At 39.2% G+C, this 14,684-nt stretch overlaps 1 protein-coding gene across 5 annotated transcripts in view; it reads right to left on the reverse strand.

The window, feature by feature from the left end:
• LOC116694089 (contactin-1a) overlaps window positions 1-14,684 on the reverse strand; it is a 78,716-nt gene that overhangs the window by 51,000 nt on the left and 13,032 nt on the right. For 2 of the 5 annotated variants that reach the window (XM_032523558.1, XM_032523559.1), the window contains exon 1: window positions 9,988-10,171. The exons of 1 other annotated variant lie outside the window; for it this stretch is intronic. In XM_032523558.1, the coding sequence (XP_032379449.1) occupies window positions 9,988-10,021 (34 nt within the window). In that variant the 5' untranslated portion in view covers window positions 10,022-10,171. Of the gene's footprint in view, window positions 1-3,650; window positions 3,857-9,944; window positions 10,172-14,684 lie in introns of those variants that run through there. 2 more of the 5 variants (XM_032523561.1, XM_032523562.1) reach the window with 2 other exon arrangements.

The raw sequence follows: 14,684 nt of genomic DNA on the forward strand, positions 1-14,684 counted from the left end.
GGGGGGGGGGGGTGAGGGAGAAGTCAGACCCCACCCCTCTACCACTACCCCGTCACTCCTTACACAAGCACACAAACAACAACACAACCACCACAGTCATCATTAACCACAGATTTGCAGTAATCTGCAAAGGGTAGCCAAGATGGGGTTAACGCTGGATTGGTCTTAATCAGTTGGAGAAGAGAAGATGAGCGCTGCTTAGACACAGTGTCTTCTACTGCAGCTTCAAGTAATGTCTCAATTTGACAAGGGAACAAACATCTCCAGCAGAAAAGGCTCATCTTCTCTGTTTTATCTCATTGGAAACTGAACATTTTTACAATATTTTATATTCTTAACAATTCAAAAGGAATTCCTGTTTCCAGTCTTTAAGCTAAGCAAAACCAAGACTGTTGGTTATACCTTTATATTTAAACTAATATTGATGTTCTCATCTAACTTTCAGCAAGAAAGTGAATAAGCGTATCTATTCCTTAAATATTTGAAGAGGGTGTGCTGGTTAATGTGGGATTTATGTATTTATTTCACATCACCCCTCCTCTACTAAACAGTGTAATACTGTTTATACTAAGGCACAATATGAGAAATCCAATATTAATAAGGTATCTGATGACTACCCCTCGTAAAATAACACATTTTGTGATACAGCAGATCAGATTGACTGTCGTCACCAAATGCTACTGGGAAAAACAAGTGAGACAGGGAATGGGCAAGCAATATTGAAAAAGATAAAATCAAGATGAAACACTGAGACATTGCGTCTGACATCATCTGTGAGAGGCAGCAGTGACTTAGTCTGGTTTAAGGGGCATTACTGTTCAATCTCGTTTTAGCTTTATTTATCCTGAGCCTGCAGAGAACAGTTGCTGTTTTTCTGATCCACATTCATGAAATTATACACGGACATGCCTCACAGCTGCCCAGTACAACCACTTCTACTTATGGTCCACTGAAGCAGCTGGAAAGTTTGCAAATGCAAAAGCAAATATCTGCTAATGTCAAAGACTCAACTCTACTTTCTCTACATATTTCTTAATAACATATTCTGCTTGGTGGACAATGCCAGAGTGTTCAAAATGCTAACTTTAAAAATGTAGTTGGACATTTTTCAATTTTCTCTCAAATGGAAAGCAAGAAATAGAAGAAAACTCAAGTCATATCCTATCTGAGAGCAGACACCTAATATGGCTACATACTATTTGAACATAAATACCAAACTGAAACGCAAGCTGCGATCCCTTACATTTTTGTGCAGAATCCGTGTTATTTTACCACAAAGCAGTGGTGATGAAACTTATGAATTATACATGACAAATCATTGATTTTCATTTCAGACTGTGCCACAGACAGCCTGTGTGTCTCTGCAACCTCAGCTCTGAAAAAAAACACTCCTTCTATACTGTATCTGTGTGAAAAATAAGACTGGACTTGGCTACAGACAAACAGTTTTTTATCTCTCAGAGGACCAACAAAATGATTCAATCAAATAAAGGATACAGACATAGGCTATCCTAGTCTATTACACCTCAGATATAGCAGTTATCCCAGGACACACACAACACCTGCCGAAAAAGATGCTTTCTACAAGCTTTGCGCTGAACAGCCCCCCTGTTGCTGAGCAAGAACTGGTTCAGCACTTAATAGAAAAAATAACTGTATTTTTCAGAATGTAACAGCTTGATTTCATCAGTCAGAATTCACTGTTCACCTTTTTCTTTTTAGCAACAGTAAATATCAGAGCCACCAAAAATGTTTTCTTTTCAGCAGGACTAGATGAAATCCTGTTCAGCTTTTTCTTTTAAATAACTAATAATAAACTATTCAAGAATTCCTTACTATTTATTGATAAAGAAAAAGGTCAGATACACCTAAAAATGCAAGACCCTTGCTAGGAATAATACGTGTTGGCAATTTCTGGTAGAACTGTGATAGTTAGGTGTGAATTCATTTTTCATTTGTCAGGCTGTTACTTGTTGAGTTGTATGCAATCTATTGCTCATTTTTGTTCACCCCCTGCAAAGCCAACTCAATACAGTATCTCCTGAACCCAGAGACCAATCAGTAAGTCTCGGTATGAAGTACAGTATGATTCATGATGTAATCCAGCTGCAGATGATCCATTCATGGCTTGTTCACTGTGTCAGTCTGTCTCTCTCCCCTCCCTCATTTTCTCAGTCTCTCATCCAATGGACGAAGTCATGCTAATGTAAGCTATTTATCCCGACCCCTGCAGTCAACACAATGCCCCCCAGGGCCACACAGGCTCAGCAAACTCAGCTGACCTGAATATCAATGACACCAGTCATTCAATCTATGAAATCTGGAGCTGGCCTGCTGTATGAATTACATTAACCTCAAATCAGGTAGTGTCTGTCAACTAATGAAGAAGGCAATAGCACACGTGACTTGAATCATAAAAAAAGGACTATAACTTTTGCATTTGGGTACGGGTTTTTTAAACACGGGTAAAACTGTTAAAAATGGCCGTATTCATGTGTTATAGAATGAATGCCGATTGTAACCTTTCCCACTGCAGACTGTTAGAGCCAAAGCAAAAAAACACAACTTAAATGTGACTGTCAAAATACCGAATAACACCAAACCTGAGGATAAATTGATGTTTATCAGAAACACCTGAGATGAACAGAGAAGAGACATAAAGAGCAGGGCGGGGAGTGCATAACACTGACAAAAGAATGAAAGATATTATTGGGTAAAAGTAGGTTTTTTGGCCAGTGGGAAAGGGGTATAAGAGTGACCGCTTATGTCCGGCACTGTTGTTTACATACTACACTGATATCTCTGTCACACCATAAAATTGGTTTGCTGTTTGTTTTTATGTTAAGGTATTCCATTGTAACAGAAATGTTTCAGTGCAACAGCCATATAAAAGTGTGATACATTCTATGGGAGGATAAACCCCCCAGATATGAAACACTATATATGCTCCAAGTATGTAAACTATGTCACATCATGTATGATATATTGTGCCATTTAGGCAAAGGTCAGAGGAGACTTGCACTCTATAAAGAGAGAGTGCTCAGCTTAATTACCTCATGCCACATCTGTCCAATGAATATATTGGTTTCTATAAGGGAGCAGTGACATGCTTTCACTGATGGCTCTGCTGTAAATACTGATGGCTCTGCTGCAATTACTAAGTGACAGAGTTCTGCTTACACACGACAGCAAAGCTGTCCAGATAAGGAAGAAGAGTTTATGTATTGCAATTAGTGTGTCCAGAAGTATAATGGGAAAAAAATCAATACCTTCAGATTGCACTATGAAATGTCTCAAAGGGAAAGTGTGAATGCATTGCATTTATTCTGCATTGGGTAGCTACAGTAAATGGAAAACAATAGAAAGATTAATCTAAGTCAACCCTTCCCCACAACCTTTCTCATTCATCCCTTTATTGGATTAGAGGGTGTGAATCCAACATTACAATACAGATTAATTTGACAAACTCCATGTTTAAATGTTATAGAAAAATAAGCCAAAGACATCCTGCTAAATTGCACGGTCAAGAAAGAAGAGGAAGTTACCAATTAGTGGAAAACCATCACCACCAAAAAGCTACAGTATAAGAGACACACAGTAAAACAATCAGGGCATGAAAAATGTGTGGTGTGACTTTGCACAGTGCTTACCTTGCTCTGGAGAGCTATCACGCCAGTGGCTATGTGACAAGATGAGCTACTTAGCAGCCCGTGTCCCCTCCCCTCCAACATGCCTACCCTGCCAAGTGTCCTAAATACTCCGCTCCATTGTCTGCCTCAGAAACTAGCAATGTTGCTGGATGGAAGCACTTTCTCCAAGGTGCAAAGAAGAGGGGGAGACAATGGGAAAGAAAAAAAGGCTAATTCCCCGAGCAGGACAGGGAGCCATGCAAATTGGATGCCACTGAAGATGCCTCCCTGCAGGGAGAGCGCGCCACAGAAGGGTCTTCTCTCGTCACTGTGGCCAGGCTTGGTTTTAATCTTTTAAGCCCTCCCACCCCACTCACACACACATATGCAGAAACACACCAGCACAAAAAACAAAACATGAACACACACACACACACACACACACATACACACACACACACACACACACGCACACAGACAGACAGACAGAAGTAACACCCCTTTTCCACCTGCACCCTCACTCATCACTCTCATCATTAGCCTGGCAGGGGGCCAGACGTATCATCAGCATTGTCATCGTGTACTGTTGCAAAGAAAGCTATTTTCCTCCTGGAAAATATTCCCATTTCTGAGGAGCTGAAACAGCCAAGAAAATGCATGCTTTGCAAAAACAGTGTCCACTTCTGTACATGACCAACAAAGTGACGGTAAGGCTGCTGCAGTGATTCGGATTACTAACTTGAAAGTTGATATCATTCTCCCAGTCCAAAGTAAATTCTGAAGTTAATTGTCTTCAGTCTTTTATATTTTCCTTCTCCTATTCTAATTATCTTACTAAAGAAAAGCCAACCATAATTGAGCTCTTCTTTGAAGTTAATTTATTTCCTCTCCTTCAATAGAAATAGGATTACTGTAAGTCTACTTGTACTTTTTTTATTAGTATTAACACATTAGCATACTTGACATTTAAAAGTTCCAGTTGTTAAAGGTACAATTTGTTATTTGTCATCAAAGTCCCCCAACCAGTAAAATATAAATTCAGAGAAGTAGAGAACAGCTAAAATAAGTAATCAAGAGCTATTAAGCAAGACACAGATCCCCATACCTCTCCAGTGGTGCTAATCAGGTTCTAATAGCAAAATAATGATATATTAGTCAGCTGCGCCCAGTTGTTGTGAGTTTTAGCCTGTGTGGTGACATGATGTCTGAATGGTCTCTGCTCTGTCCTGAGGACAGGAGTTAGCCATTACACATATTCTAATAAAGTGCCTTTGGGATGTATTAACTCAAAAAAATGCAGAGCAAGTGTTACAGGGATTTGGTAGAGGGGGCACTAGATCAAATCTAGGCGATTTAGAGCCTTAAATGGCCCACACAACAAATTTGGCTGAGCTTAATGAAGTTTTAGGTCTGTATTAACACTGCTGCAGCATTTTTAGTAAATGATTTGGTATAGCTTGGCCCAGCCAGGTTTGACATAATGATAAATAGCGTGATCAGGCAAAAAAAAAGGCTTTGTGCTGGGACAACAAAACACAGAGCAATAAGTTGATTCAAATTATTGAATTTCATGGTGTTTAATCATGCAGAGGTCCAGATACCCTATTTCCATTAATCTTACTGGGTAATTTATGTCCAGCTGATGCTCTTAGGGAAGAAAATGCATCTTAATTGATCTTGATTCACTCCTTATGTTTTGTCAGGGAGAGATTGGAAAGACAGGACTGAACCATTATAAAATACAGTTAAAAAGAACATCCCCTAGTATTATAACAGGCTGTAAGTAACACTAACTTTGTGGTTCATACAACTGACATAAGTGATTGCAGAAAATAAAAGGGATCATGGAAGGCAAGTCATGAGAGCACCATGTCGCAGTGCTAAAAGCAGATAGTCATTACATTTATACTAAAATGTACCAAATGAAATCTGAAGAATCTTCAAACGTCTGCACTTAACGATCAAGTCATCAAAGCTAATGGATCAGGTCAAGATAGCTGCAGGGGATGCCTGAATCTAATGGTTTCTATTTACATAGGCCAGACAGGACACTAAAAAGGCAGGAGAATTGTGCAAAGAAGCAAAAAACACAATTTCTTCCTTTTAGCCAGCACTCCGTTATTATTCATAAACTATGAGCTCCCTGGTTAATCAAAACCAATGCAAATGTGTCAGAAGCAAACAGCATATGGAGCAGGGCACAGAGTGCAGTGGCAGAGCATAAGGATTGTGTCTGACTGGCTCCATTGCTCCGGCTTTTTTCTTCCAATGTGATTTATACCAAAGACTTCTGACTCAGCACAATCCCACCACTGACAGGAACAAAAGGGGATAATTTCCTCCGTTCTTTCTTACAGATGTTACAGAGCTGCTGTACATTCAGAATGGGTAAATAGAGTTTCTACTGTTTTACAATTCCACACTGACCAAAACAGGCAAAAACGTTTACAGGTAGTTCTTCGTTTCAGTAAGATATAGTTCTTGGGTGTATATGATTTGGGGTACCAGATGGGCCGGGATTTTGTTACTATTGAAAAGTCTGCAAATGAAAGCTTATTGGACGTCAACTGCATTTCGGATTAGGGAGGGACTGATTTGATTTTCTCAGACTAATACTAAAGTTAAAGCTTTTTTTTATTTTTGGGATTTTCTGTCTTTATTTGATAGGACAGCTAGGTGACAAAAGGGAAAGAAAGAGGGGGAAGACCTGCAGGAAATCATCACAGGTCAGATTCAAACCCTGGACATCTGCATCAAGGCATAAACCTCAAAGTAAATGTGCGCCTGCTCTACCCACTGACCAACCCGGCCGCAAGTTAAAGCTTTTTTTAAGTGAAATGTGCTGCATTTTTCTAATATTCTCTTCTGTTTTGTGACCAATTTTAGTTGGGACATTTTAATTAATTTTCACATCTTCTTTGGTGGGGGTACTGGAACAGAATACAAAGGGGATTGAATGGATTCATTAAAGGAGCATACTCAATTTTATAACTGCACACAATCTCTTCATAAATGCAGATGCGCCAATATCTGTCTTGGCTTATTACAATGTATGCATTTGAAAAATGCTATACTCACCTTCATATGCCTGTCCCTATACAGTATGGCAGAAAAAAATAAACATTTTCTTTAAGAGTTTCTTCTTTTTCTTTTTACAACAGCCCATTTTGTAAAAGTGGACAAAAAGCATAAACCATGAAATTTCAACATCGCACTTGATGCGCATGAGCAGTTTTCCATTGCCAAATTATGTTAAACTGTCTGTAATTTAAAATCATAAACAGTGAAATTAAAAATCATCCACCATTCACCAACTATCTGTTTAGAATATCTATCAGCAAATTAATAACTAGCTGAGTGATCATGCATCTAATTGTGCATATTAGTAAATCACTAAATCCTACCCAGTTTACTATTAAAAATAGATCTGGTGATAACATGGACTAGATTAAACTGTTTATCACGGAAGGCATGTGAGCCTCATTTGTCTTTTAGACATCAGAAATCTGTCATGGCCTGGTTCCTGCTCTCTACTGGGGCTGCATGATACGAGGAAAATATGCGATAACATTGTTGAATATCGCGATAACGATATTACATGTGATAAATAAACAAATATTAAAGTGTACTCAGTTCTGCAATTCAGCGGCTTTGACTATTATGCTAAACACAACAAATCGCTTGTGGAATTTAAAACAAATAAAGGAAACATTTTCCAACATTCTTCGATTTAACAAGTTGAACATTGAATTTAATTTAAAAAAGGCACTACTTAAAAAAAGAATGACAGTTACATTATCGGTGCAATTTTCTGCTGATATTTTCTTTCAACTCACAAAAAATCTCTCAATGTCTATTGCAATATGTTGCAGCCTTTTGCTATGTGTATATTGCACAACTTAAAATTGCAACAATAAAAAAAAAGATTTGTAGTACTGCTCACTATGATCCTTGGGTGTTGCATGTCAACAGTTTAATAGATATATAGACATTAGGAGGTCTACAGTCTTCTTCTTCTATATTTTCATCTACCTTCTTCCATTAATTGTTCTTTTCCTCGAACATACAGTTTGTGACCATGTTTACTGTAATAGTTTCTTTAGATCTGAGCTGGTTCATGTAGATATGTATGTATTTGTGTGAGTAGCGAAGTGTGGGTCACCAAGTCTGTCCTGCTCAATATGCAGTGAACTGTCACCTCATGTACTAGAGGTTAAGAACAGGTCAGTGAATCAGACCATATTCACGTGCCACACATAAATAAATTATAACTTGCATGATGTTAATAGGGCTTTACTACAGCTGTTTATGGTTGATTGATAAAAGGTCAGACAACTACAGTCTCTCAAGGCTTGAGTTTAAGCCAAAGCAAATTGCCCCTGATTGCCCAGATCTGATCCTTTCTTTGCCTAAGCCTTTTATTACTGCTCAATGAGTCATTTGCAGAGAAAAAAAGCAGAACAACCTGGCCAACCTGTGACTTACTGTAGGAGAAGAGCCCCAATTGGGCCCAACCTGCCCAAAAGAGCTTTTGTGTGAACGTTAATATGAGTAGTGCTGAGAGGTTTTGGTCAATGAGGGTACCTTGAAAGGCGTTCAGCTCTCATGGCGAGTGCTTTTTTTGTATGTCAGATGGGGAATGAGGTTACTTACTTTGATTACTAGGGGAAAGAGTGTGTGGTGGGGACAGGGGAAAGAAAATAAATACAACATCTTTGTGTGTGTGCGTGTGTGTGTGTGTGTGTGTGTGTGTGTGTGTGTGTGTGTGTGTGTGTGTGTGTGTGTGTGTGTGTGTGCGTGTGTGTGTGTGTGTTTTGAACAGATTCAATTTGATTGACAAGAACCTGGTGTCAGCAGCAAACATCCCCAAAACTGTCATTAGATTTTGATTCAAATGTTGCTATATCCTTACTGGTGCGCAGTACTAAATCACTTTACAGTTGACAGTTTTAGTTAGGCAGACAGCCAATTACATTTGGGTTCTTTTTCTTTGAAATATTATAAAAATGGAATGTACCCTTTTCTGTTGTGAGAATTATCTACATGGCGTCCTTGGCGGAGGTCATAATTACTTTACTTTAACTCTACAGCATGTTGTGCCTATTTCAATGTGTGTGGAGTGTTTGTAGACAATTCCCACCACACAAACAATTTGGTGTTGACATAGAACCCCATTTACTCATAGGAAGAAGCTAAATGAGGTGGTCTTTATAGTCTTTATTGGGTACACTCATTTGGAAAATTCAAGCCTAAGTTATTTCCTATTTGGGTTTTTCTAGTCTTTTTTGATATTTAGTTTGTTCATTTGGTTGAAAACATTACCATAACCTACGGATCATAACACATTTTCACATGTAGGGTTGGCGCTCACAACATTTTCTCAAAGCACAGAGGAAGAACCTGAATTCTGAGGTAAAGAGGCACATGTCATTCTGCTGTTGATGGTGCAGGCACAATGGCACAGAATTAGGCATAGAAAGTCATTACATAAAGGTCATTGAGATTCAATCAAAATGGTGTTACAGCGTTAAGCATCTTATGAGCGGGAGAAACACTCATCACAAGTGACATTTCCAACACTGTTCAAATTCTTCAAGCCTACAAGCGCAACATACATGGATGAACAATGCACATATAGGGCACAATATTATCACAGCATACATGATGAGGAAGCTTGCCTACTATTTGCCCTAATATGCATATAGGACAAATACCTCAGAGTTGAGGCTTGAACAAATCACACACTGTACATTTGAGACCTGATACAGTAGTAATGCACACAAAACTAATGAAAATAAGCAATTCATGTTTAACGGTTGCCTTAGTGGCTCAAACATGTGCAAGTAATGCCTCGAGTAAAGAAAATGTCAACATCTTAAGACTGAAAAACTTGCATGATGCTCACAGACACACAAAAGAGATACAACAACAAGGATACTCCCCATTTCCTCAAAACAACCTACAAACTAAAAGGTATATGTACAGTAACCACACACACGCACACATAAACACAAAAACACACACACACACACACACAATGCTTTCATAGGTTCATCCATTCAGTGTGCAGTACTGCAGTGTTGAGGTAGGATGTTTCATTGTGAGAGGCAGATAATGAGCTATTCCCTCTGCAGAGGACTGAATCACAGATCCAGCAGAGTTTAGCTGTGCCGGAAAACACACACACAAACACAAACACACACAAACACAAACACACACACACACACGCGTTTTACAGTAACCCAAGAGAAGCTAGCAAACTTCTAAACTCTCTGCCCTGCTCAGGCACCTCTGCACAGCAAACACACCACCCACCTCTGTCTCCGAGCACACAGCCCTGAGGAGCATGCAGATGCACCCCAACACGCCTTGAGCTGCTGTCCCTTTAGCATTGAGTAGGTTGGCAGCAGTGGAGCCAGCTGTATATCTCTCCACTACAGTGTGCCTCAAGATGAACTGCTAGTCTGCTAGTGTTGCACTCACATAAACATTTAGCGGTCAAATCATAGGCCTCCCCAGCTGTGACCTCACATCCCATTGGAGGAAAAAGAAAGAGAGCATGAGAGTGATGTTAGAGACAGAGAGAGAGAGAGAGAGAGAGAGACAGAGAGAGACAGAGAGTAAGAGAGTAGGGGGTTGGGGTTGCACATGTATTTTATATAGAGAGGGCGAGTGATAACAGGGTATGACCATAAAGCATGGCAGCCACAGTGGGGAGTAAAAGATTACAGCAAGGAAGGAGAAGCAAGCATGTACCGTGGAAGAGATGCTGCTGCGAGGAGAAGAAGAAGAAGTGATACAAAAAGTAGCAGGGGTGAGAACAAACTGTCGGAGCGAGGGAATAAGAAAATTTACTTTTGATAGCTGTGAGGGCTGCGTCCATTCTCTCAGCTGGAAATATACATTACAACCACACTGGAGGAAGAGCAGGAAACAGCAACAGTGAGGCAGCTGAGCTACAACAACAACAAAACAGCTGCAAGGATCCCTGCCCTGCTGCAATCATTACCTTCATCTGCTCTTCCTCCTCCACTTATTTACTTCTTGTGAATCAACTCTTACTCCAATTTTTACTTCCTGTATTTCCACCCTCTTATCCTTCTCTTCTGGCCATGTCTCCCCATTCCTTCTCCTCCTCTTAATTGCCATCCTCTCTCTCCCCTAATACATAATGAATGGTTTGGAAATATCTGCTTCCTGTTGCTGGCCCTGTGCTTCTGAAGCAGGTCAGGTTGTATTGATTCCTGCACCAGAGGATTCATAAAAGGCAAAGATAATAAGGTTTAGAGTCGCACTGAATTTTCTGCATCCCTCCCTTCCCCCTTTGGGGAGTCAGTCCATATTCCCCTGTCCTCTACTACCAACATGACATGCATACTGTACAAATCCAATTTACAAATTGATTCATTGGTTATGAATTAGGAGTTATCCCGTCTGTAGGTGTATCTGAAAGTATTTGTGATCAAATTTTAAAAAAAAAGGGCAGATTGAGCAAGAGAGAGATAGTGACTCTCTAATATCGTGTGCATGTGTGAAGGTTTTCATGCGTGTCATTCTTATCAAGAAGGCTGTGGTCTGCATTACACAACAATACACCCAGAAAAAAAACATGCAATTGTTTCAGCTTGAAGAGTTTGCCAAAGTACTACAAAAATCCTGTCTCCACTTGGCAATCAGTGTGTGCCACAGTCTTACACATGTCGTGTCATTGGGTGCCATATTAAGGCTCATTAGACGAGATATCCGCCCTATGCTGTGGCTAGCCTGCCCCTCCTTTGACCCAGGCCTTTATATGTAGGTCAACATTGGCATTCAAGTGACTGACATGTCTCACAAACACAATGCTGTTCTTTTAAGAACTGGACAAACAATCACCTATGCCCTGCAGCATGAGCATACAACAATGTCCAGTACAATAGGAAAAAAACTAATATCTGTTGTTCACTTCAAGCAGCACCTTCTATGGAGTTAGGAGCTTTTAGAGAAAGGGTCAGTTAGTGTTTTTCAGTTGCATCAAGAGGCGTTTCATCTTAAGAAACATTGGAGGGCGTCATTAAATAGGGCAATTTTCATGCTCGCTGAACTAAACACATACAATGTAAAGTGGTCAGCTAGATGCAAAGAGACAAGAGGAAATATGTCACGATAACAACTTTTCAAGCCAGTATAATGAACCTGGAATGTGATACAAAGGCAATGCTAGATTGACCTTAATGGAAATAAATAACATAATAATCTCTTTTTATACTAGGTTTATCTAATAGTTAAACTACATGAGTTGGGATCAGCAAAATGAATGCAAACTTCGAATATTTTGGCTGTATCTTTATATCACAACAATATATTTTGTCATTTAGCACATTTTCTATAATTCAACTGAGAAACCATTTATGGATAAAATAAACAGATTAGCATGGGTCAGTGTTTGCAATAGTTGCAAAAAATAAATACCTCAATATGTATGAGGATATACAGTAACATGAATGAATTATTTAATAGGCCATTGATTATTTACTCAATTAGTTAATTCATTTCTTGGGCAATTGATCATCAGAAAATAAGTTTAATAAAATGCCCATCACAATTCCTGTCAGCCCAAGTTGACATATCTAAATTGTTTGTTTTGTGCTAACAAACAGTCCAAATCCCAAAGATATTAAATTTAATATCATAGAAGGATATGAAAACCACAAAATATTCACATTTGAAGATCTGAAACGGATTCAGATTGAGCCAAACTGGGCCAATGTGTAAGAGATTACAGGAGCCTGCAACACTTGTATTAGTATATACTATTATAGTATGTAATAGTATTCATAAGAAAGGGCAGCCAATACGGTAGTATCTCTAATGATTGACTGCAAGAAGCTAGCCAACGGTAGCAAAATGAGTGTGCCCATCGCCTTCTGGCAATCTAAGCCCAAAGATATGAGATGAGAAGGTCTGACACCTAATTAGCAAACAAGGTCACAGCACAGAGCCCGGGACCCTAGCTTGTGTCTCCCAATGTCCTGGAGAAAGCAAACATGTCCAAACTAAACAAAACGTGATCTCTTTCCCTCAAACAATAAAGATGGATCTGAACACTGAACACCAGGTTGCATGTTAATTATTGCTGTACATTGAAGCACATAGCCCAATCATAAAGCACAGTGTCCATGACCAGATAGCTGCCTACTCCCTTTTTTCCCTCTTTGATAGCAATCTTATCTCAATCTCATCTATGGTCTTTTCTGTCCTCATTATCCATGTCTGCTCAGAAGACTGTGTGAACAAACAAAGAAGATTTCAGAGTCTTGAAGCGGGGATTATTAGCAGACACAGAGCTATTGTATGTGTGGATTGGCTGTAATCTTTACCTTCCTCTGCTGTGGTTTGACACAGTCAAACCAAACAATCCTCTCCTCCACAAACGCATTGCTTAATTCCTGTGCTTTTCTTCCACTTTGTCAGAGAAACACAGCAACTCAAGGATGAGTGGATGTGTGGGTGGGTCTGTGTAAATAAGTAGTGCATCGCACTGTAAATACAAGTCAGCTGAAAAGTCCGGTGTTTCCTCGCCTCAACACTTGAATGTATTTTTCCCCACCAACAATACTGATTGTAAAATGGCAGAAAGAATTGTACCTTCCAAGCACATGAGAATATAATGACCACTGAGACACAATGTAAGTTAGTGTCGGTCACAGGCCGAGAGATAAAGCGACATCTTTGTGGATGTGGGCGAGACACCAGCCAATCATTCACAAATCAATTCACTAACTTGTTAGGATCCACAGAGCAATGCCTAAGAAATAGAATCCATCAGGAGATAAATCAATGTTTGTAGGCAGAGCCCAGGTAAATCTGAGTCAAAAAGGCTGGATCAATTGCACTGTATTGATTTGTTAATACGGTGCTGATCCCTCAGTATCATGGCACACCATAAATGTTATGATTACAGAAGAAGCCTTCTTTCCAGTGCTGCAGTTAGTGCTTATGTTTCCCACTTTTTCTCACAAAGACAAGTGCCACTTAGAGGAAAAGTCTGGTGTTTTTCTATATTTTTCTTATTGCCAGTAAAGCCCAAAAAAAAAAAAAAAAAACATGTTTTCTTTCTGACATCCTTAGCCTGTGGCTCTCAACCCCAAGCCAATTCATTCCCAATGAATGACATATAGGATAGATGTCAATAGGATATTTTAAAACTGGTCAAAAACCTATACTTTAAACAATCATTACATTAAATAGGACTGAATAATGCATTTGTTTGGCTGTGGATTTGGTGACCTTGTGAGTTTTTACTGTAAAACAGTGTATGTGGCATAGACTCAAAATAAACTAAAGTGCCCGTGTTAATGGTAATGAACATGTCACCCAGTCCAACGGTGTGGTTCTTTTTTTTTTTTTTACAGTTTTTGGACAACAATGGAGGTCAATGGAACAGAGGAATAAGCTTCATCCACTTGTTCATAGGGTCAATATTGTCAATGGATTTGTGGACAAAAGTAAAAAAAAAAAAAAGAGAAACCATTATGAGAAGCTCTATATTTGCACTGGAGTCTGAGCAAACCCTTATTCCATAAATAAATTTCCCTTCGTGCCACGAGGCAATCTTGATTTTATTGTTTGGTCTCAGTAATTACAATAAAATCTCAAATTGCTACTATACAGCAAGTCCCAAAATTCTGACTGCTTAGATTGTAAACTACTATGTACGTTCTTATGCCCTAGGTTTCCTTTCAAATCAGCAGTGCCGCAACAGTCAGATTTGTTAATTGTTTCACTGTCCCTGTAGAGAAACATATGGTCACCACTTCATTCAAATTCTTAGGTGAAACCTCACAGCTACATACAGATTGTAGAAGAACTGAGCGCAAGTGGAAGAAGGACAAACTGCATGTGTCAATTTATCAGGAAATTGTGAAAGATGCTAAAAGAAAACATTTCTCAGATATTATTCTGTCAAACTGTCACAAACCTCATGTTTTGTTTAACACTATTGACTCACTTCTAAATAACCCGCAGACTGCTTGTATGGAGGCATTCACTGCTATGTGTGAAAACTTCCTTCAC

The sequence above is a fragment of the Etheostoma spectabile genome, chromosome 8 (genome assembly GCF_008692095.1).
Source record: "Etheostoma spectabile isolate EspeVRDwgs_2016 chromosome 8, UIUC_Espe_1.0, whole genome shotgun sequence".
In the NCBI taxonomy this organism is placed as follows: Eukaryota; Metazoa; Chordata; class Actinopteri; order Perciformes; family Percidae; genus Etheostoma; species Etheostoma spectabile.